This window comes from Peromyscus maniculatus, chromosome X (genome assembly GCF_049852395.1).
Source record: "Peromyscus maniculatus bairdii isolate BWxNUB_F1_BW_parent chromosome X, HU_Pman_BW_mat_3.1, whole genome shotgun sequence".
Classification (NCBI taxonomy): Eukaryota; Metazoa; Chordata; class Mammalia; order Rodentia; family Cricetidae; genus Peromyscus; species Peromyscus maniculatus.
Genome location: NC_134875.1, coordinates 39,229,022 through 39,253,449, shown reverse-complemented (window position 1 = coordinate 39,253,449; position 24,428 = coordinate 39,229,022). Strand labels below are relative to the sequence as shown.

The following is a 24,428-nucleotide window of genomic DNA, read 5'->3' as shown; positions in this document are numbered from 1 at the left end:
AAGAGATGCTTGAAGGGCAGAGGATATTTCAGGAGAATTAGTAGTAAGCTTTCCTCTGTTATTGGAGCACTTGGCTTGTTGAATGAGGAGATCATAGAAGCATTAACCATATCATTACAATCCTCGTGTACCACATGAAGGAGTTTGCCCCTTGTTCTGTGAGTGATGGCATGTTTTTAGATTTTCAATGACATGGTCAGAACCCTGTGGTCTCTCTGTAGAGGATGTATTGGGAAGTGCCAAGACTGGAGTCAGGAAGATCAGTGAGGGGAAAAGGTACCGAAGTCTTGAGTCTTAGCAATAAACGGAGAAATGGAGGAAATGGATCATATTTGAGAAGTACCTAGGAAGTTAAAGTGACAGGGCTTGGTAATAAGCTCAGAGGATGAGTGAAGGAAAAGATTGTATTAGTTTCCTAGATTGTTAGAATGGTTTGAAATTGATTTGTCTAAAGCTATTTAACACCCAGTTGCACCCTAGACGTAATACCCTATACTAGGTAGCTTATTAACAGCAGAAATGAATTTCTCAGAGTTCTAGTGGGTAATGTATCCAGGGAGGGCAAATTTCCCGGTTCGTAGATGGCCCCTGCTTGCTGTGCCCTTACTTGGTAGAAGGGATGCGCTAGGTCTCTGGGATTTCTTTTGAGAGGGTGCTTGAAATCATATTCATGGTTGCTCTGCCTTATGACATCATTACCCCCAACTGCCTCACCTTCTGATACCATGATCTGGAAGGTTAGAATTTTCCCATGTGAATCTGAGGGAAGCAAATATTAAGAGCAGAGCACTAGGGCTGCCATATCAAAGTAGGTAGCTTCAAACACAAAATGTATTAACTCACCATTCTGGAGTCCAGAAATCCTTGCCTTCTGCTGATAGCTGTTGGTCCTTGGCATTCCTTGGCTTATAGCTACATGGATTCTGTCTCTGTCCCTGTAGTCACATTGTATTTTCCCTGGACACCTGCTGTTTATTTTAAGGATGCCAGCCATATTGTCTTGAGGGCTCACCTTGTATCAGTATATTTATCTTAATCGATTGTATCTATAACAACCTTTTCTCAAATCAGGTCACATTCTGAGGCAGGTAAGAATTTCAGCTTACCATTTAGGGGAATACAATTCAACGCATACCAGGGTAAAGTCAAAACTGCACCTACTTTCCACCTAAGTAATTATAGATTATTGCCACCTGCTAAATAGGAACGGGAACTAGAAGATAAATTTGATTGTCTAAGTGACAAACAGGCCATTTTGGCAATCAGTTCCCTAAATCTGAAGGAAAACAAGTTACTAAAACTTGTAGTCAACAGCACAACAGTTGGCCTCATCATGAGATGATGCTTCACAAAACTGTCTCAAGCAGCTGTTACAATTGTGGAAGGTGTGAGAGCCCTATCATAGGATATTATCTTATCTCTAATGTTCAAATCATAGGGAGAGTTCTTTCTCTGGATTGTATCAGTTAAAAGAAGACCTAAATCACTAATGCAATAGCTTGAAAAGCTGTCTAATCCTCTTAAGACTAATATTCTATGCAAATATTGTTTCAGTATGAAAGAATAGCAATGGACATGTACAAGTTTAGTGAAATTTGCCTTGTTAGGTATTTATACATTCTCTATTAATTACTTTTACTAAAACATGATATATATGTGTATATAAATAGGATTCATTATGATATTTCTGTGTGTGCATACAGCATTCATTGGTATCCAACCACACCTTTCTTCCACCCTCACCACCCACCCTGTCTCACCCTGGCATGATTTCCATCCCCTAGTAAATCATTCTTCAACTTCCAGGTCAACTTAGTCCATAATTTGGAACAACCAAAAGATTTAATTCAACATGATATTATCTGTAAGTAAAGTCTCCATTTTCACATAAACAAAACAAATATAATTTACTGTTGGCATTGGTTTCATATTCCAGAAATATTTCTAATTTTCCAGTACTTGTAACATTTGATTTAGAAAAGACTGTCATGTAGCAGTCTATGCTGGCACATACCTGTAATCAAAAGCATTCAGTGAGGTTGAGGTGGAAAGCTCACCAGTTGCAGGACAGCCTGGGCTTCATGGCTAGGTCCTGTTTCAAAAGGAAGAAGTAGAGAGGGGGAAGATGTGCTCATACAAATATACCTCTGTGCAACCGGGCGGTGGTGGCGCACGCCTTTAATCCCAGCACTCGGGAGGCAGAGCCAGGTGGATCTCTGTGAGTTCGAGGCCAGCCTGGGCAACAGTGAGAGTTCCAGGACAGACATAGCTCATAGCTACACAGAGAACCCGCCCCCCTCTAGTGTGTGTATGTGTATATATATGTATATGTATATGTATGTATATACCTCTATGCATTTGCTTGAACGTAGCCCATTTTGTTTGTTCCAAGTTAAAATGGTTTCAGATTGATTTATCTAAAGCTAGTTTAATATCCAGTTGAATATTTCTCTTAATGCAGGAGGTTTTGCTGGAGTTACTAGAACAGTGTGTGGATGGCTTGTGGAAGGCAGAGCGTTATGAAGTCATTTCTGAAATATCCAAGTTGATTATTCCAATTTATGAGAAACGCCGTGAGTTTGAGGTAGGACACATTGGCATCATTACCTTCCATACTTTGTTTCAGTCTTGGTAAAACACTAACATAATGTTGTTCCTATCTTTTCACTCTGATGTCTTCTGAAGAAAATAGTTAATTCATTGTATTGTGACATTGGAATTTTATCATAGAATAAATATCCTTTTTATTTGTGGTGCCAGGGATGAATCCTAGGACACTGGGCATGCTAGGCTCGTGCTGTATCTCCAAGATATCCCCTAGTCCAAATGTTAAGTTTCTTCCCTGAATTATAAAAACTAGCAAATCTCCAGGGGATCTGATGCCCTTTTTTGATCTTTGTGGTATACAGGCATACATGCAGGCAAAACACACACATAGAAATTAAATAAAACAAGAACTTAATAATCTATACATAACTAGGTAGAACTCTCATATTCACATACTATAAAATGTTTTGCACTTCTGGGGATTGAACCCAGGCCATCACACATGCTAGGCAATTTCTCTACCATTCAACAGCAGCCAGATCTCCTTTATTGCAACTTTTGAGATGAGGCTTTGCTAATAGCCCAGGATAGCCGGGTAATGAAGTGAGTACCAGGCTATCCTGGCCTATATAGCAAGACTCGGTCTCAAAAATAAAATAAAATAAACAAGCAAAAGAAATCTACTTTAAAATAAAAACCTAAACATTGGTGATTTTTTACTCTTGCACGTTGATCTTGAGGACACTTAATGACTGACAAAACTACAAATATATATTCTCATTTTTCAGAAACTGACTCAAGTCTATAGAACTCTTCATGGCGCTTACACAAAAATTTTGGAGGTTATGCACACCAAAAAACGACTTTTAGGTACTTTCTTCAGAGTTGCCTTTTATGGCCAGGTAAGTGTGCTTTAGTAAAGTTGGTTCACCAAGCTGTTTGGCTTTTTAAATGTTCTCCTTTGACTTATTAGATGCCCTTTGGACAGTTGTTGCTTCTGGAATTCTGTCTTGCTTTTTGCACAGCAGAAAGCTCCTTTTGTAATATTCTCATTCACTTTGGTTCTCCTGTCTAATTAGGTCAGGGATGCAAGGTGTAGATTTCTTCCTCAGTTTAGTTTTCTGTTAAGCTTCTGAAATACACATTAAGTATCTAGTCGTTAAAGCTTTGTAATACAAGACAGACTAAAGACACATGGAAGGGAGCTGGAGAGATGGCTCAGTGGTTTAGAACACTGGCTGCTCTCCCAGGGGACCTGGGTTCAATTCCCAGCACCCACATAGCAGCTCACCACTGTCTGTAATTGCAGTTCCAGCAGATCTGATACCTTCACACAGATACACATGCAGGCAAAAACACTAATGCACATAAAATAAAAGAATAAAATAAATAATTAAAAATTTTAAAAAGCAAAAACAATCTGTTAAAAAAAAGAACACATGGAAGACATTAATATGGAAACCTAATGAAAATAAAAAAACATATCCATGTTTGTTTCCTCTTCCTACCAATAATATGTTCATATATTTATGAATTTGAGTACACACAGAAGAAAGAAAATCTAACATGGGACTACTTAATAAAAATAAAAAATATTTCCAGATTACACCTCCCTCTTTCAGACAATATGTTTGTATACTTGTGCATTTGACAATTCTCAGTTATTCGAAGTTAGAAGGTTGAATATATGCATGTGGCTTTTAATATATTATTAATATACTAAAATTAAAATATTAATATTGTCTTAGAATTTCTATTGCTGTGATAAAACACCATGACAAAAAGCAACTTGTGGAGGAGAGGGTTTATTTCAGCTTACAACTCTGACCACACTCCATTACTGAGGGAAGTCAGAGCAGGAACTCAAGGCAGGAACCTGGAGGCAGGAACTGATGCAGAGGCCATGGAGGAGTGCTGCTTACTGGCTTGCTCCCCATACCTTGCTCAGTCTGCTTTCTTATAGACCCCAGGACCACCTGCCCAGGGTTAGTACCCCTTCACAGTGAGTTGGGCCCTCACACATCTTAAGAAAATGCCCCCACAGGACTATCTGATACGGCATTTTCTCTATTGAGGTTCCAACTTCCCAAATTATTCTAGCTAAGTCAAGGTGACATAGAACAGCCAGCATAAATATGTTAAAGCTAATATTAATAAATATTATTTTAAGTGTATTCAAATATATTGTCACTAATTATGCAGATTTTCCTGGAATGCTTTTTTTCATATACTATTTGTTTACTTTTATAATAGTCTTTTTTTGAAGAAGAAGATGGAAAAGAATACATCTATAAAGAACCCAAGCTCACAGGCCTTTCAGAGATTTCTTTGAGACTTGTGAAACTGTATGGTGAAAAATTTGGTACTGAAAATGTCAAAATAATTCAGGATTCAGACAAGGTAACCTGTGTCATGCATTTGGAAACCACTGTTCATTTGTTCCAGGCTCTGTACATTGCTCCTGATATGTGGGATAGAAGCATAGAAGTAGAGCCTGTTAGATAATGACAGAAAGAATGGAGGCTTTGAAGTCAGGGGGGGCAACACTCAAGTCTTCATTCTCTGCTAACTGTGTGACTATAGGAAAATCACTTACCCCTCTGTGCTTGACTTTTCTCATTGGTAGCATCAAGACAATAGTATCTTTCTCATGAGGTTGTTATACACATTAAATGAGTTACTATGTAGAAAGTGACTATGTAATTACATTAAGAGCATTCATTAATCATAATAGAAGAGGCTGGGCAGTGGTGGCACACACCTTTAATCCCAGCACTCAGGAGGCAGAGGCAGGTGGATCTCTGTGAGTTCAAGGCCAGCCTGGACTACAGAGCGATTTCCAGGACAGGTTCCAAAGCTACACAGAGAAACCTTATCTTGTAAAAATAAAAAAAAATAATAATAATAGAAGAGACGATGATATCAGTTTAGCTGTTGAACATTCAGTTCTACAGCATGATTCTTTTTTCTTTTATTCTTCTCTCATACATTACATCCCAATCACAGTTTCCCCTCCCTCCACCCTTCCCAGTCCTCCCCCTACCTCCTCTCTCCCCAGATCCACTCCTCCCCGTTTCCCTTCAAACAAAAGAGCAGTCCCGCCAGAGATACCAACCAAACACAACATAGCATGCTACAATAAGACTATACACAAACCTTCATATTAAGTACAGCATGATTCTTAGTTGACTACTGTATGAGTAAAATCATCCAGAGGCACAGAGGGCTGTTATATTATGCTAAAAATAACCCTAATTCAAGAGTGACCATACTTACATTTTATCATTGTTATTATTTTACATGTGTACATATGTGATTATATGCACATGTGAACCCATGCATGGGGAAGGTAGAAGTCAGTGTCTTCTTCAGTCACTATCCACCTGAACCCGGAGCTCTCCAAATTAGCTAGCCTGGCTGGCCAACAAACCTGGGGATTCTGCTGTCTCTACATCCCTGGGACAAGGATTACAGGTGTGCACTGCCACACCCAGCTTTTTTTTCTATGGTTCTAGGGCTCAAACTCAGGTCCTCATGCCTGTACTGCAGCTCCCAACACCCCAATGTTTCGTTTTGTTTTTTGGCTGGTCTTGAACTCACAACAGTGCTCCCTTTTCAACATCCCTAGTGCTGTGCATTTCCAATGAAGTCAGTTTCCAGAGAGATATTTTTGGTCTGGCCCCAAATATTATCCATCCCATTAGGCCCTACCATACCAAGGTGTGAAGAATTCTAGCAAGAGAGGCTGTGCAGTAAGGAATGCACTAACTCCTTCTAGACAGCCTTGGGGAAATCGGTCGGAATGCCTTTGACCTAACAGTTGCCAGGATGAGAGTTCATTACTGAGGTAGAAAGGAAAGTACTTCCACTGTACAGAGTTTATGGCTACATTTCTCAGTAACTTTCAACAAAGCACCTGAAATCAAGTAGACATCACTGACAGAGAAAAATGTCATCTTTTCACTTCCTAGACATGCCTGTATCTCTTGGGAATGGTGTTATCTTGAACAAGACCTTTAAAAGTAGATGTGACGAAAGGTTCCAAATGAATATTTGGCAATACCTCTCTAGTTTCATTAGTTTTGTGTTTTTCATGGAATTGATAGTAGAAAATTCCCTGTCCTTGCAGCCACAGAGTCTCAACTCGTGCCCATGTTAACTGCTGTAGAAGTAACGGGTGAGCCAGACTCTCTGGACCACATGCATCTTTCTCTTTTATTCTGCCTCCAAGAACCAGCCCAATATTGCTGCTGATAAACCACCGTCAGGACTCCTGACGTCGTTCTGTACTTCTGTACAAGAAGCCATTCCTGTTTGTATAAAAATAGAGCCCCTCACCCCCTCCCCTGTAGCTGTGGATTCTACAGACACAGAGTCAAACAACCGTGGATCTGAAATGTTCAGAAAACACTGCATCTGTACTGCACAGGTGCAGACTTTTGTTTTTGTCATTTCGTTTTGCTTTGTTATGAGACAAGCTCTTACTGTGTAGCTCAGGCTGGTCTGGAATTCCCTACGTAACCCAGTGTTGTATGTCACTATTCCCAGGGAGACGTGAACAAACACCTACTCATCCCAGATAGAAGACCAATGATTGGCCCAAGTAAGGATGTCACCAAAGTTCAGTTTGTTAAACCAGTGAGTTTTATCAGGGTTATTTATAGGAATATAGGTAAGATGTTAGTTACTAGACTAGAAATGACTCGAAGACAGATGTATCACTAAAAGGCCACCCTAAATGACAGCTCACAAAGGAGGCAGCTCCACAGACTAGAAAGTGTCTCTTTCAGGCAGCTTATATGCAGCTGATTGTCTGTGAATGTCTCTCAGCAGCCCTTATATATGCTTGGCAAAGGAGAGCCCTAGTGACTATGGTCAGTTTCAGGGACCCCATGAGGCTTTTGAGTTCTTTACTTCCTTAACTAAGCTTTCCTGCAAGATGGAATAGTTTATGTCCAAGAACATTGTGTCTCTTGATGAATGGAAGGTTTCATTTAGAATAGCCTATATCTTAGGGATCAAGGTGGAGGACTTTACCCTTTACAAAGTTGTTACACAACACTCATGCTGGCCAAGCACTTTTTTTTTAAACAGGATCTGACCTAGGCAGGCCTAAACTGCAGGACCTGCCTCTACCTTTTGAGTGCTGAAACTATAAGTATATATTACTATTCCCCCAAAATGGTTGCCTTCTGGCTGTTCCTAACTAATATAACATAACAAGCAATAGCCTAGCATTATGTTGTTTTTGCTGTCACAAGTCATCCTGAGATGGTTTAAAAGCTGCAGAAGGGTAATTCATAGGATCTATACAACTATTTTGCCACTTGATATAAGGAATTCGATTTTTAACGTTTAAAAGTAAAACTAAGCCGGGCGGTGATGGCGCACGCCTTTAGTCCCAGCACTCGGGAGGCAGAGGCAGGCGGATCTCTGTGAGTTCGAGGCCAGCCTGGGCTACCAAGTGAGTTCCAGGAAAGGCACAAATCTACACAGAGGAAACCCTGTCTCGAAAAACCAAAAAAAAAAAAGTAAAACTAAAAGCATTCTTATGTGTGTGTGTGCATTCTTGCGCGCGCGCGTGTGTGTGTGTGTGTGTGTGTGTGTGTGTGTGTGTGTGTGTGTGTGTGTGTTTTGGGGGGCTGGGGGAAGAGGGACAGATTATGAGCCTGAGATACCATGTCAAGCAAACCAAAAACAAGTCACTGTGCTTGCCAAAGAACAAAATCTGCTTGAAGGCACAGACGATTTGAATAGAAGTTTCTTAAATGTATGTGTCCTTTGGCCCAAAAGTTTTCTATTATATGTACATTTATTTTGTAATGCTATTTGTCTAAAGAAGTTTCATGCTATAAAAGCCTAGGAAGAGCCTGATACTCATATAGCTACCTGCATGAGAATACTACTAATAATGTATAATAATGTAATGTATAATGTCTAGTTGCCTAGGAACGAAAAGAGTGATTTATTTTTATTGCGGGTTTTTTTTCCCTTGGGGCGGCAGGATGCGGGTTGAGACCAAGGCTAGGAACTCCCTGTGTAGACCAGGTCGGCTTCAAGCTCTTTCAGCTTCCTAGGTGCTAGTAGTGCAGGTCTTAATAGCCACCATGTCTGGCAGCATGAAGGATTTATCATATCAGTCTGACGATAGCAGAGTATGTCATTAGAGAATAAAAGGCAAGATGCAGGACAGTGGGGATAGTAAGTACATTTGTATCCAAACTGGAAATCCACATAAACTTATCTATACAAGTTTAAGAAATATCTAGAGTCCAAGATACAAAAAAAAGAAGTGTTGTTCATGACTATCCCTGAGAAATGGGCCTAGAGACTTGGCTAGGAAGGATTTTTTCTATTCATATGTACACTGTGTAATACTAGTACCACTTGACCTTTTATTTCCTATTTGTGTTTCATCTTAGCTAAATAATTACTTTGACTGAGGTTTTTCTAGAAAAGTCCAGCTTTTAAATGTGAGAGAATTATTTCTGAGTCTTTCGGCTGATATAAGTGTAACAAGAAAGAAAGGTTAATGTTTCCAGAGAGCGCCAAGTAAATGGAAGGGGCTTAAAGAAGTTAACCAGTGCTAAGACATACACCATCCCCTGCATGTGTGCAGAGTGAAAAGATACAAAGACTGTTCGCAGGGAGAGTTTTGTTGCTTTTGTTTGTTTCTTTTTTTTTTTCTCACTAAACACAGACAGACATGACTGAGAAATGGCAAAGATAGTAAGCAAGTCACCAGCACCCAGGACACCAGGCAGATTTTGTCGGGAAAACACGGAAAGCAGATCCGGAGTTTTGTCTGGAGTTCAGGAGAAATGCTATTGGTTGAGAGTCCACAGGTGAATGAACCTTCAGCAAGGACAGCAGCAGCAGCAGCAATATTTGGCATGGAGTTTAGATGCCTCATGAAATGGCCAGCAACTCTACTAGACTTTTGTGTTTTGTTGTTGTTACTGGCAATTGAACCAAGCACCTTATACGTGACATGCTAGGCAAACGTTCTAGTAGCTGAATTACATCCCCAACCCTACAACTAAACTTCTCTGTCTTCCATATAGAATCCCCTTGTTTTCTTGTGCTCCCTTTCCTCCGCTGGCTAGGATTTAACTGATGTAGGCAAGAATACTACTCTTGACAGCTGAAGAGGTGTCTCAGTGGTTAAGGGCCCCTGCTTCTCATGCAGAGGACCCGGCTTGGTTCCCAGCACCCACATGGTAACGCACAACCATCTTTAACTCCAGTTCCAGTGATTTTGAGGTTTACTTCTGACCTTGGCAAGCACTTCATGCACATGGTGCACATACATACATGTAGGCAAACTCTTATACACGTAAAATAAAAATATAAAAATAATGAAATCTTTTTAAAAATATCTACTCATGATATCAAACACTGCTTGTGGCTGTCCAGATCGGTAGGCTACTTTGTGGCATAGTTGGGTAATTTATTAAAATCCTTAAAGCTATATAAATCTTTGAACTGAACATTTTTCTAAGAAAAATGTATCCTAAGGCAAACAATCAGAACAAAAAAGCACACGTACAAATCCAAGGATGTTCACCAAAGGATGACTTTCAATAGCAAGCAAAGTGTCTGCCATTAAAAGTCATTTCAAGCCACATGTGGTGGCTCACACCTATAATTCTAACACTGGAGAGGCCAAAGTAGGAGGAAAACTGCAAGTTCAAAGCTACTGTGGGTTACCTAATGAATCCCAGGCCAGCCTGAGATACAACATGAAACCCTGTTTCAAATAATGTAAATAAACAGTGTCAATGCTCCAGTATAAACTATAGTACTTATATTATCTTCTTAATGGAGGTAGATTTACATATTGCAGAACTATTTTAGTAAGTATTTAAGGAATCAGGTTACAAAACTGTTTGGTGTGATCTCAGTTTTCATAATATATATGCATAGAAACAAATGGAAAGAAATGTGTGAAATGTGGATAATGCTAATTGCTGAGGGCTAAGATTACAGTGGTGGTTTCTGTTCTTCCTGTATTTCTGTAATCTCTTTGGATTTTCTGTACCTTCCTTATAATCATAAACAAGCTGCGATCTCCCCTAGGTAGTTTTCTAGTCCATCAGGAGCACATTGTAATGCCACTGTTTCTAGTGTGGTCTCAAAGCAGTAAGCGATACTTCCATTTTCTTTCCATTGATTTTGGTTTTTTAAAAAGACAAACAACTTTCTTTATAGGTAAATGCCAAAGAACTTGATCCAAAATTTGCTCATATACAAGTCACTTATGTGAAGCCCTATTTCGATGACAAAGAACTCACAGAAAGGAAGACAGAGTTTGAAAGAAACCATAATATCAACAGATTTGTTTTCGAGGCCCCTTATACCTTATCAGGAAAAAAGCAAGGCTGCATAGAAGAACAGTGTAAACGGCGGACCATCTTGACCAGTGAGTAGGAATCTTTGTGTTACTTTCATATCTGTCTTGGTACTTTCTCCTACACACAAGTACCAGCTGGCCAGCAGGAACACCTAACTGAAATGTTAATCACTTGTCACTTTACAAGTTTATACAAACATGTCCTTGTAATAAACCATCGTTTCTCCATATGTCACTCCCAGCTGCTGAAAGGTGTCTCATAAAGATAGTTTATCTTTCATCTCAAAGCAGAAGGAACTGGTTGGCACCCTAAGGAATTTTTCTAGAAAAAGTAGAAGGCAAAAACAAGGTGATTGTTTATTTTTTTTCCTTGAATTCCACCAAATAAAAGGTTTTCTAAAGTTGGCCTTTGCTTTTTCGTAGCTTCAAACTCATTTCCGTATGTGAAAAAGAGGATCCCTATAACCTGTGAACAGCAGGTGAATTTAAAACCAATTGATGTCGCTACTGATGAAATAAAGGATAAAACTGCAGAGCTGCACAAGCTGTGCTCCTCGGCTGATGTGGACATGATTCAGCTTCAGCTGAAGTTGCAGGGCTGTGTCTCTGTGCAGGTGCGTTGGTTGCCCAATAAGCACAAAAATGCTTTTGCTGTGTCTCTCACTTTTGTAAGGGCACAGAGCAAGCACTAGCTCCAGTTGTGTGTTATGTTCTTATTGGGTGTGAAAAAAAAAAGATCTATATTCTTTTAAACGTAAGAAATAAATCACATTCAATTTCTATGAATTGTGTATTATGTCAGAGGACTTTAACATAAACCTCTAAGACCAGCCAAGCCCTGTATTTATATGTCAGAAATCATTAACTAATTTATTGGTGTATCAATTTTACCAGATAAATCCCTTTAGTTAATGATTTTTCACACAAACGTCTCATGAGCATAGTAAATAGATCTCTAAGCTATGGGTTTCTTCTGTATTTTATTGTGTATCTGCTATCCCCTCAGCCCTTGGAGGTTTTAATGAAAAGGAAAATGCATAATCTCCTCATGATTATATGCTGGTCACACTGTCAATTTTTTCTCTTGTGTAATTTAGGTCAATGCTGGTCCATTAGCCTATGCCAGGGCTTTCCTAAGTGAAAGTCAAGCGACCAAGTATCCCCCTAAGAAAGTGAATGAGTTGAAAGACATGTTTAGGTAAGTGTTAGTCTTCAGATCTATTTCTTTTCTTCCATTTTCTTCAAAAAACAGCAATAAAAATGTTTACCAAGTAAGGGCATTCTCTGCGTTCTGCATTGCACTGATTAATTGACCTCCAAATGGCACATTAAGTAGCCAGGAGCCATATGATCTGTTTCATGCTCTGAGGTACTAACACTGCTCCTGTGACCCAAGGGATTAAATATGCCAGCTTGCTTTATTGCTTTGGATATTTTAAGTGACACAAACACAAGCCTACATTCATTACATGATTTCCTTCTTTGCCCGATTGACCTTGCATTATAGCATTTCAGACCATTTAGGGAAGGAGTGAAGTGGAGCTGGAAAGGTTGCACAGACTTCCTTCTGCTCCCTGTGTTCTCACTTCCACTTGGACTCTGCAGGTCTGGAGAATGCCTTAGCTTGTCTGCAGTCAGGAGCCCTGTAAGTTAAGGCATGTCTGAACGGTCAGGAAAAAAACAAGTCTGCTTCGTATGTAAACAGAATTTAATTATAGAACATGAGGACAAATTGAGCAAAGTAGACTAAGGAGAAAGATAGTAACCTATACGTTTGTTTGCTCCTGACTTTTGTCATTTACTTTTTCTGTCCGCGAGCCATCATCTGTTCCAGGTTGCAGAGTAGCCAGTATTTATTAATAGTATATGCCTGGCATGTACAAAAGACTCTACTAGTTGCTATGACAGGAATACAAAACATGGCGTACTTTTTCTGCTTGTGCATCCACTCTTAATTGTATGCATTAAACACATGAAAAGTAAATGAGTAAAAATTAATATAAACTTAAGAAATAATGGGGGGAAAGACTTTTATGGTAGTTCCTCTACTCTGTGTCCCTGTTCCTACCGGCCCAAGTACTTCACACCTGTAATACACAACACTACTGACCAAATAGTAAGCCCCAAATGAATTCTTTTTGAATGAGTGACAGGAAATAACTCCATTAAACTTCCCAGGTATTGATTTTTGTTTTGGATTGAGACAGGGTCTCAGTACATAGCCTAAGCTACCCCATAGCTGGCTATGTAGACCAGGCTGAGCTCAAATTCACAGAGACCCACCTGCCTCTGCCTACTGAGTGATGGTATTAAAGACATGCACCAGGTTCTGAGCCAGGTTTTCAAACAGATCAGAAAGCAGAGAAGAAAGATTAAAAAAAAAAAAGTTAAAGTGTATTTGAGACTTAAGAAGTGACCATAACTATTGGTGAGGAAGGGGAAATTTCTAATCTTTCTTTACAAAAGTCATAGTCGAAGTAAATTGTCAAACTGATGGTTGGTGATACTTTGTAAGAATAAGTAACAAAACTTTAATCTTTTGTGTTTTCATGTTCATCCACAGGAAATTCATACAGGCATGTAGCATTGCACTCGAACTAAATGAGCGGCTAATTAAAGAGGATCAAGTCGAGTACCATGAAGGGCTAAAATCCAATTTTAGAGACATGGTAAAGGAATTGTCTGACATTATCCATGAGCAGGCAAGTATTTACATTCTTAAAACTAAGGACAGAATCTGGGGTCCCTAAAGTACTACTTAGCAAAATACATTAGTTTGAAATGTATTACCCTAAAATTATTTGGTTTATATTAAATTTTTTATTACACTTTAATTTCTTTACCTTGTATAGATGTATGCATGTGTGGATATGGTAAGTAGGTGTGTGTTGCATATATGCCACAGTGTGCATGTAACATGACACATGTGTGCCATGGTATGTATGAAATCAGTTCTTTTCTTCCATCATGTGGGTTCCAGGGATTGAACCCAGATCATTAGACTTGACTGCAAGCATTTTTACTGGTGAGTCACTTCACTGGCCCATTAGCTTATATTTTAAAATTTGCTTAGCTCATATCTTCAGCCATTTTAGTCATGTAATGTGAATGAAGCAGTTACCTAAAACTGCTACAGAAATAATGATCAGTAAGAGACCATTTTATCCTTTGTGCTATGACATTAAAGCTAGCTAAGCAAGTCCAGATTGATCTTCTGTGAACATTGACCAGAGTCTCTCAAGAAGAATCCCAAAGAGGTGAAAAGATTGGCTTGGTAACCCAGTTCCTATATAATGTTCTTATCTTGACTATAAGAAGCTAGATACTGGCCCTGGGGAGATGGCTCGGTCAGTAAAGTGCCTGTCGCACAAGCATGAGGACCCAAGTTCAGATCTCCAGCACCTCCATAAAACAGGGAACACCTGTAACCCCAGCACTTGGAGTGCAGTGGAGACGGGGAGACCTGGAGCTCGTTCGTCAGTCAGGCTAGCCAAGTCTATGAGGCCCAGGTTCAGTAAGAGACTTGTCTCCGAAAGCAAATGTCATCCTTCTGGCTTCCACACACACAAGCACACACACACACAGACAGTGCATCCACAAGAACCTGTGCACACACCCACATAAACAAATACATATATCACACATAAGCAAATACAATAACAGGTTTTTTAAACTAGATACTGTGACGTAGGTGACAGGCTGAATCACTGAGTATTAGTCACAATTATAACTACCTTAGGGAAACAGCCTGAAAAAATAAAAAGTCAATACTTGATCTTCGCTCATAGCCAAATCCCCTCATCATTAAGCACTTACCACTTTTACATATCCTCTGACCCTTGTAGAAGTCCTAATTTGTGTTGGTAGACTATCTGTTGAGGCCCTGGAAGTTACGTTTACATTTACTTTGCATATGGATTGCCAGTTCACCATTTAAACATTTTTATCATGTTTGTAAAAGTTATGGCATAATGGTCTGGTTCCTCACTGACAACATTTGAGCTTATCGTAAAGCCTTCTTCATTTCCTCATAAATGAAAACATGGAGCAGATAAAAACTTTTTCTCTCGGAGACAAAGTTTCATATAGCCCAAACGGGCCTCAGACTTACATACAACCAAAGCTAGTTTTGAATTCCCGCCCTTCCTGCCTGTCCCTGCCTTCTGAGTGCTGGAATTATAGGCATGATCCACTTTGCCAGGCTCCAGAAAGTATATTCTGAAAGCTGGTCCTTAAAGTCTAGCAGGGTGATACACGTCTGTAATTCCAGTGCTCAGGAGGCTAAAGTATGAGGATAGTGAGTTCAAGGCCAACCTGGACTACATATGGAGTTCTAGGCCAGCTTGGGCTATATAAGCAAGACACCATCCCAGGGGTGGAAAACAAAACCATAGACTAGTCCTGCAAAGGGAGAAGTTTATTTGTCTTAGACCTGGATTTCAGTGATTGAAGGCAGCCACTCCCTGTGGGAGACTCTCACATAGCTTTCCTTATAGCTTGGCCCAGGGCATGGTAGAAAGACTCGTCAGACCACACAAGCTAGCTGACTTTCAGTTAAACCTCCTAGGTCTTTGCATTTCTTTGGTATGCTTTAACTTAAAGAGCTACGAGGAATCTCATCACTGGATGTGACCATGAGGTTCCTTTTCTAATCTTTGTCATCTGCTCATTATAGAGAACCAGGGTGGACCAGAATTAAGTGGCTAATGAGGTCAAGTCCAGTCTCCTAAGCATCCATTCTTCGTAGCTGGAACCTTGGAGGCTTGAGGAGCATTCGGTGTTCTTCGGCTTCTTTTTGCCTTACTAGCCTATTTAGGACTGAGTGGAAATAGCGAGGCATCTCTTGCTGATGAGCTTTCAGAGACCCCTTTCTCCTTCCTTCCCAGAGTAGCCAAGGGAGAAGACTAGGGAGGCAGGCAAGCGTTGAGCTTCCGTCACTGTCAGCATCTCACCCTCACCTGTTAGCACATGGGAGCATAGCTCTCTGCTCCATCACTATCCTCAGTGAATTGTGTTATTCAATGGTGTACATAGCTGCTTCTTCGAAGCCGTCGGCTTGCTGAGTCTCAGTCCTCCTACAGTAACAATGACTCCTTCATGGAAGACGGAAAACAACGGACAGTTACTTCATTTGCATGCAGCTGCATTGCCTCGTCTTGAATTCTAAATTATTCAAATTCAAGGCAAATTATTCAATTTATTATTGCTGCTATGATCAAGATATTTAGAATGGTCATTTTGTAATTTTCCTCCTTAAAACATGAATTTTTCAAATCAGCTGGCCATCTCCCACCTGCCTATATCAATTACTCCTTTAAGCCATTGCTATTTTTCTTAGCTGGAGACCAATATTTTAGACTAACATGCGCTAACATTACCTAACTAAGAAAACTTTTCCTTTTATATGTTTATGTTTATGCAAACCATTAACCTTAGAATGAATATTATAAATGAATTGCTAACTTTCATTAATTATTAGGTTAAAAAATTGTTTTCATTCTTATATGTTAAGATTCATAATACTACCACAAAATAAGACATAGTGTAAGTACACACTAAATAGAACTATTCCATTGAGCCCCATAAATGATTCCTTGAAAAAGAAATGGCCTGAATATTCCTTGGGTGTTTTCAATGTAATTTATTACAGTATAGCAAAATATACAGTAAGTTTTATACTTATATTTTAAGTTTTGTTTTAAGCTTCTGACCATAAAAATTTAAAAGAATAACTTGATTTTTTTTATTAATTAAATTTTTTCATTTATTTTACATCCTTATCGCAGTTTCCCTTCTCTCCTCTCCTCCCATTCCCTCCCCGCCCCCGTGCCACCCAATCCACCTCTGTTTCGGTTCTCCCATGGGTACCAACAAAGCATGACCTATCAAATTGAGGCCTCGTATTAAGGCTGGGCAAGGAAGGCAACCCAGCATAATTTAAGATTATTAACTGCAGATTTCTTATTTAGGTAGAGTTGGTGGTGGCCACTGTAGCATATAGTAGGTTTTTAGACACGGTCTCAGTGAACAACCCCATTGGCTTGTCACATCTGACAGACGTGAATAATTGATTAGTCATCCATTAAATCTGTAGTATGCTTTCAGATTAGGGTCATGAGTTAAGATTTTTGGAAGATGAAATTCCTTTATTATAAGATTTAAGCCTATGACTTATAACAACACAAATGACAGGACGCATAGGACTGTGATTGTAAAGCAGGGCTTTATACTAAAGCTTCAAAGCCAACTTAAAAACCTCATGTCCTAGTTAGCTTTCTGCTGCTATGAGAAAACATTCTGACCCAAAGCAACACGGGGAGGAAAGGGTTTATTTGGCTTCCACACCCCTATCACAGTCTATCACTGAGGAAGTCAGGACATGAAACACGTAGTAAAGCAAAGCTGCTTGCTGGCATGTGGCATGGTCCCCATGCCTTGCTCAGCCTACCTTTTTTTGGTTTTTTCAAGACCAGGTTTCTCTGTGTAGCTTTGGCTGTCCTGGAACTCACTCTGTAGACCAGGCTGGCCTTGAACTCACAGAGATCCGCCTGCCTCTGCCTCCTGAGTGCTGGGATTAAAGGTGTGCACCACCACTGCCCAGCTAGCCTAGTTTTTTAATACAAACTAGGCCCACTTTCCCAGTGGGCTGGACCCTACCACATCAATCATTAATCATGAAAATGCCCCCCCCACAGCTTGCTTACAGTCCAGTCTGATGGGGACATTTTCTCAGCTGAAGTTCCCTCTTCTCAAATGACTCTAGCCTGTGTTCAATTTAACACCTAACCAGCACACCCCATAGTTTTTTAGATTTTTCTTTTCATTTGTGTGTATATGTGCCTGCCTGCGTGTGTGTGTGCGTGCGTGCGTGCGTGCGTGTGTGCATGCGTGTGTGCAATATGGAGGCAAGAAAAGGGAGGATGTAGGATCCTTTGGAGCTGGAGTTAGAGGCAGTGTGAGCCTCCCAATGAGAGTACCAGGAGCCAAACTCAGATCCTTTGAGAAAGCAGAACTGCTCTTAACCACTGAGCATCTTTCCAACCTCAAAACCCAATATTAAAAAAAAAAAAAAAAAAAAAAAAACTTAAGACCTAAGGTAGGACTCAAAGAGAGGCAATGTAATGCATACCATTCCTTTCCTCTAATTCATTTAAGCATAAAACCTTTGTTGCTTTGGCTTTTGATCACATTAACAGACTAACTTTTAAAATATATATACCAACGTGAATGTATCTTTATATACATGGGAAATATAACATTCATATTTTATATTTATTTCATTTTTTATATTGATTAGTTTATATGATCATAGTTTCTTTCAAATAGGCACTTTTGATTCCTACCTTTATTTAGTATTATCCAAGTCTGCAGGAAGGACTATTTGATTCTGAGAATGACTGTTAGAAAGTGGATAGATGATCCATAAACTCTTTTCCAAGGGTAATCCCTACTTGAAGCTTTTGTGATGACATGTTAAAATAGAATTCAAAGGTCAAACCCTGTCTCTTTTAATCGAATTTTGCATTTCCTGACCTTTTGTTTTTCCTAATGAGTAACCAAATCTTTTCTGCTTTTTTGATACGCTGCCTTTGTAACTCAGCTGTGAAGACTGAAGCCGGTAATGTTATTCTTTGCTCTTTCTGCTTTCCGTCATTGTAAATAGCCCAGTGTCAGTGATAAATTAAAATATGCCTGTAATTTCATATACATAGTCTTTTTTGGCAGTAGCAGTTTCAGCTGGTGATGATTGTGTGGTGTTTTGTTTGCTTTTGTTTCAGATATTACAAGAAGACACAATGCATTCTCCCTGGATGAACAACACATTACATGTATTTTGTGCAATTAGTGGTACCTCTAGTGACAGAGCTTATGGTTCCCCAAGATACGCTGAAGCATGAAGAGATTGGGAAAGAAAGGACAATGAGACCGGCTTTTCTCAGGAATATTCGGAGCTGTGCAAATGTTCAAATTGAGAGACTCGATATGTGTGGAGTGTTTCCTCCTGACACCAAAATCGTCATGCTTTCTTTCATACAGGGTGCTTACGTATTTGTAAATAGTTAAGCAACTTGAAAGTGCCTGGAAAATTGCACCACTGTGCTTGGTTTGTACTTTTTTAGGTAAATCTATATGCTGAAAAGTAGAGCTCAAAACCATTCATTCACTTTGCTTAATTACTGCTTAATAATAACGAGACTGTATAATTGTATAATGGAACCCAATAAAAGGTAAAACTTATTTGTAACTGGAAGTGAAGGAAATAATGCTTTGAATTTAGCATCGTTCTTCATAAGAACTTGGAGTCATTATCATGTGACTCCGTGGGGAAGAAAACATTTTTTTAAAACCCACAGGACATAGATAATTGGGGAGAGAATTTGAACCAGTGCCTGTTAGTAGTTACGGCCAGGGTTAAAAAAGACCCTAAACCATGCTTTAACAGGAATACTTGGGAAGGAAAGGATATCCTGGAAACCCCAGGCTTGCCTCTTTGATCTGAGGGCACTTGTCACCAGAGCAGGTCTCTCTACCTCATATGGCAGGAGGAATTTCTGAGGATGTCCATGAAGCTAAATAAAACATCCTTGGGAATCTGTAGTCTCTAAATCCTGTGCAGCTTCAAAGCTGTTGAGGAATCCCTTGGGGTGGCTTTAGTGGGGACTATTTTCTCCAGTTGCAAGATTAGCTAACACTGTGAGAGAACTTGGTAGTTCCATGAACATGGCCTAGGTCAGTGTAGAAACACAGATCGAACAGTGGCAAGTTTAGAACTACATTTCTATCTACAAAGGACTCTCAGATCCCCTCAGTAATTCAGGGTAACCCAGGGGTATAAAGAACTTTTTTAGCAGTGGAAAAAGCATAGATAAAATAGCTCATTTCATGCAAGATTTCGTAGTAGCCCATCACAGATGTCATCATGCCCATATATGGAATTGTTATTGTTACATTATTTATATGATTTGGCTCCCTCTACAAGTAGCATAAACATCTTTTTTTAAAAAAAAAAAATAAGATAGAAAGCAGTGTTAGCAACAGCCTTTGAACCGTGACCAACACATCATAGAACTCAGGATGAGTCACTAGCTGATGAACTACGCAAGTCATCATAATAAGAGCTCAGGCTTTTTAGTATAAATACTGGTTTACTTGAGATGAATGACCAGAGTGATCAATTTAACATCTCTCACTCCCTTCCCCTTCCCCACCCCGTCTCCTCTCCTCCTGTGTGTGTGTGTGTGTGTGTGTGTGTGTGTGTGTGTGTGTGTGTGTGTGGTGTGTGTGTGTGTGTGTGTGTGTGTGCCCGCCCTGAACCTTGGGCTTTGGTCTGTTGAGCGTGAAGTATACCACCTAAGCATTAAGCCAGACCAGCTTGGTCTAACAGCATAAATCTTCAGCTGTGGACAGACAAAGGAAGGCAGATGAAAAGAACAGCAGGTGGGGAGTAAGTTTGTGCACAGGGTATGCTCCTGCCCTGCGAGCATAGTTGGTCGGTAAGAGTATACATTGTTTATCTAGTTGGTTTTCCTAATCCCTAAACACATAAAGGTCACTCGAAGGAAGGGGTATGTCTGTTTATCCATTTCCTAGTGGAAATTGAGGCTAAATTCTTCAAAGACTTTGCCTCTGTGTGTGTCATTTGAAAACTTCTCCGGCATGCTCTTTTTTTTTTCCCCATCTGAGTTTTCCTCTTTATTAAGATACAATTTGCATACCATAGACATTCATTTGTTTGAAGTACACAGTTTGATGTTTGGGTATATTCACAGAGTTGTACAAGCATCATCTCATAGAATGTTCTCTCACCCATGAGAGGCCCATATGCATTAGCAATCATTCCCCTGTCCTTACCATTCAGCCTTCAGCACCAAGCAACCATTAATCTACTCTCCTCTACAGATCTGCCACTTGTAAACATACAGTATGTATCTTTTTGTACCTGACTTATTTCACGTAGCATAATATGTCCATAGCTCATCCATATAGCATATATCAATCACTAATCCATTCCCTTCCATGCCTGAATAATATTCTTTCATATAAATATACTGTCTTTTATCCATTCTTGGACATTAGAGCTATTTACATTACAGAATGAATGTAATATGAACACTGTTAATCTTAACATGAGTTTACAGGTGCTTGTATAAGTGTATTTTCATTCCTCTTGGGCATAGATGTGCGAATGGAATTACTATTACTGGATCACATGGTAACTCTAACTTTTGAAGGACTGTCCAAACTTTCCCACAGCAGCTACAGCACTTTGCGTTTCCATCAGCAGTACACATGGGTTCCAAGTCCTCCTAACTGTCCCAGCATTTCTATCTGCCTCTTTGATTATTGGCATCCCTGTTGGAGTGGAGTGGTATCTAATTGTGGCTTGCATTTGAATTCCCCTGGTGGCTGACAAAGTTGCGGTTTCTTTCATGTGCATACTGACCATTTTTCCATTCTCTCTGGAAAGATGTCTGTTTACCTCATTAGTCGGGTAAAATCAAGATGTTTGCCTTTTCATTGTTGAGTTGCAAAGTTGTTTGTTTTTTAATATACATTCTGGTAGAACATTCCATCTCACAGATATTATTTGAATATATATCTCCTGTTGCTAGTCCACTTGGGCTGGCCCTAAATGCCTGTGTTTAAGCAATCTTCCTGTCTCAGCCTGTCAGTGGCAGCTGGGGAGACAGCTGAATACTGACAGCTAGAGAATGCTCCACTCAGGTGTGGCCCCTATCTTGATTTACACTGCAAGACAGAATTTCGGGATGAGTCAGTATGAAGCAAAGTTGGTGTTTATTTTTTAAAAAAGATAGTCTCTCTCTCTCTTTCTCTCTCTCTCTCTCTCTCTCTCTCTCTCTCTCTCTCTCTGTGTGTGTGTGTGTGTGTGTGTGTGTGTGTGTGTGTGTGTCTTAATTCCTTTCTCTTTGTTGTAAGTTTCAAAACTGGAAAATATTCGCCCTTGTTCATTTTCAAGATTTCAAAGGCTATTCTGGTCCTGTTGTATGAATATTAGCATAAGCTTATTGATTTCTGTAAAAAGAAAAAAAAAGGCATCTGGAATTTGTGTAGCAATTGCTGTGAACTATATAAGAATATTGCCATCTTGAAATATTAAGGGTACATGACCACTTAACATTTAAGATGTTTTTCTGTGTATTTATCTTATTTTTAATGTCTTTCAACAATGTTATACCATTTTCTTCTAGTTTAGATGTATTTATTTTATATGTATGAGTGTTCTGCCCACATGTATGTCTATATACCATGTGCTTCCGGTGCCCTGAAGGTCAGAAGAGAGCATCAGATCCTCTGGATCTAAAGTTACAGATGGTTGTGAGCCACCATGTGGGTAGTGAGAACTGAACCCAGGTCCTCTGCAAAAGCAATAATGTCTTCTTAATTCTTATGTAGTTTTGAAGTCAAAGTCTTGTATTTATGTTTCTATTTTATTCTTTAATTGTTTTTAATTTGTTGATACTATTGAAAGTTCTTAATTTCATTTTTAGATTGGTTTTTACTAGTTTATAGAAACAATTGGTTTTTTTGTCTGTGTGGTATATGTGTGAATGCCAGAGGTCAATGTTGAGGGTCTTCCTCAATTGCTTCTCCACCCTATTTATTTATATATTTAGGTATGCGTGCTCTGTCTGCATGTATACCTGAATGCCAGAAGAGGGCATCAGATTCTATTATAGATGTTTGTGAGCCAGCACGCGGGTGCTGGGAATTGAACTCAGGACCTCTGCAAGAGCAGCGAGTACTCTTAACCACTGAACCATCTCTCAGCCCCTCCAGAGACAAGGTCTCCCCAAATCTGGAGCTGGTCAATTCAGCTAGACTGACTGGGGATGGCCAGCAAGTCTCAAGGCACTCTTCCTGTTTCCACGTCCCGAGTACGGGGATTATAGGCATGTTCACCATGCCTGACTTTTAAACAATGTTGCTACTGGAGATCCAAGGCAAGTCCTCCCACACTCACAATAAGCACTTTACCAATTGAGCCACCTCCTCAGGCCTGATTTTTTATTTCAAGCTTATATCTTACTGAGTTAAGTGTTATATTCAGCTGAAACCTTGGTGGGTTTATTCATGACCTTCAATAGGGTTCTGTGGGTACTTTGGGTTTTCTCCACTTAATATCCTATCATCTTTCCTTGCTCCCTTCTAATCTTGTTGCCTTTTGTTTTATATTCTTACCCAGCACCTCACTAGAACTTCCTGTATAATTTAAGTGACAATAGTGAGAACAGACATTGTATGACTCATCTTTGGGAGCAGAGTGTGAGTCATTACTTTTTAGTATGGTGTTAGTTGTGGGGTTTTAGTAGGTCTCTTAAAATGTAGTTCAGGAAGTTTCCTCCAAAAGGATTTGCATCTGTTTCCTAATCTTTTAAATTATTTATAGAATCCCTATGTGTCACATAGAAATTAACACACAAATGATCAGGAAATGGACCCCAGTTATACATAAAATCAGATATGACACCAGGTTATCTGCTTCCATGTTTTCAACTATTCTATACTCCTTCCTGTAATGTCTAACTTTCCAGGAAAACCCAGAACAAGCCCATCTTCTGCTTTTTCAGAAGTATGAAATTGGTGCCTGAGTTTCTTCTGTTTATCCAAAACCTGGCACAGAATGGGCACTTGAGTAGTCTCAAGAGAAGAAGGCTAATTTTATAGAAACTGATCTCTCTGGAGCCCTTTGTAATGAGCAAAAATTATGTGGACAGACAGCCTAGCTCTCCGAGAGGTTGTAGTTCAAGGAGATAGGGAATATTTGCATAAGACAGATAACGTGTTGCAGTCTGATGAAATAGTCAATCAGTGGCATGGTTAGTGCCTGCCAAGGCACAGCCAGTCTAGATCTCAGGCAAAGGTTCACAGCATGACAGTGGACAGAGCTCTAAGCACCAGGAAGGAACTAGCTTGTATGTGCTGAATAAACCTTAGGCAGAACTTTAAATGGGAAATGGAAAATTTTCTGCTTCATTTACATTGCTATGTGAGGTCTGGTCATTAAATCCAATCACCACTACACAGGGTGTGTGTGTGTGTGTGTGTGTGTGTGTAACATTCTTTGTGGAGTTTTAGCCCTGGAAACACAGTATTTGGGAGGGAAAAAATCCACCTCTCCCAGTAGGTTGAACCATCTTGTGATTCTTCTCATTTCTAATTAGAACTGTCATCCACCACAGTAGCCTCTGGATGGGTTTCATTAAAACCCTGTGATTCTAGATGACACAGTTTGGCTGGTGTGGAGCACTTACGGATGCGGATTTGGGCATTCTTCTGTGTAGCAGAGCTAGTGTGTGCACTGGCTGAAGCCAGGTTGTGTCAGAATTGCCAACTCTCCATTGAGCACATTATTCAATCCGTCTATGCCTACACTTCCTCACCTGTAGAATGGAGGTATTCATTTTACCCATACTCTAAGAGCTCAATAAGTTGACATGTACGTCTGAAGGTACTAGAAAAATGGCTCAGTCACTAAAGCCCTTGCCTTGTAAGCATGACAACCTGA

At 39.7% G+C, this 24,428-nt stretch overlaps 1 protein-coding gene across 3 annotated transcripts in view; it reads left to right on the top strand.

The window, feature by feature from the left end:
• Positions 1-19,138, top strand: part of Dock11 (dedicator of cytokinesis 11) — a 184,050-nt gene extending 164,912 nt beyond the window's left edge. For 2 of the 3 annotated variants that reach the window (XM_006992962.4, XM_015986474.3), the window contains 8 exons: positions 2,462-2,584; positions 3,336-3,449; positions 4,801-4,947; positions 10,759-10,969; positions 11,324-11,514; positions 11,998-12,098; positions 13,464-13,602; positions 18,679-19,138. In XM_006992962.4, coding sequence (XP_006993024.1) covers positions 2,462-2,584; positions 3,336-3,449; positions 4,801-4,947; positions 10,759-10,969; positions 11,324-11,514; positions 11,998-12,098; positions 13,464-13,602; positions 18,679-18,798 — 1,146 coding nt within the window. In that variant the 3' untranslated portion in view covers positions 18,799-19,138. Of the gene's footprint in view, positions 1-2,461; positions 2,585-3,335; positions 3,450-4,800; positions 4,948-10,758; positions 10,970-11,323; positions 11,515-11,997; positions 12,099-13,463; positions 13,603-18,500; positions 18,519-18,678 lie in introns of all 3 variants that reach the window. The other variant, XM_015986475.3, reaches the window with a different exon arrangement.
• The last annotated feature ends 5,290 nt before the right edge of the window (positions 19,139-24,428 follow it).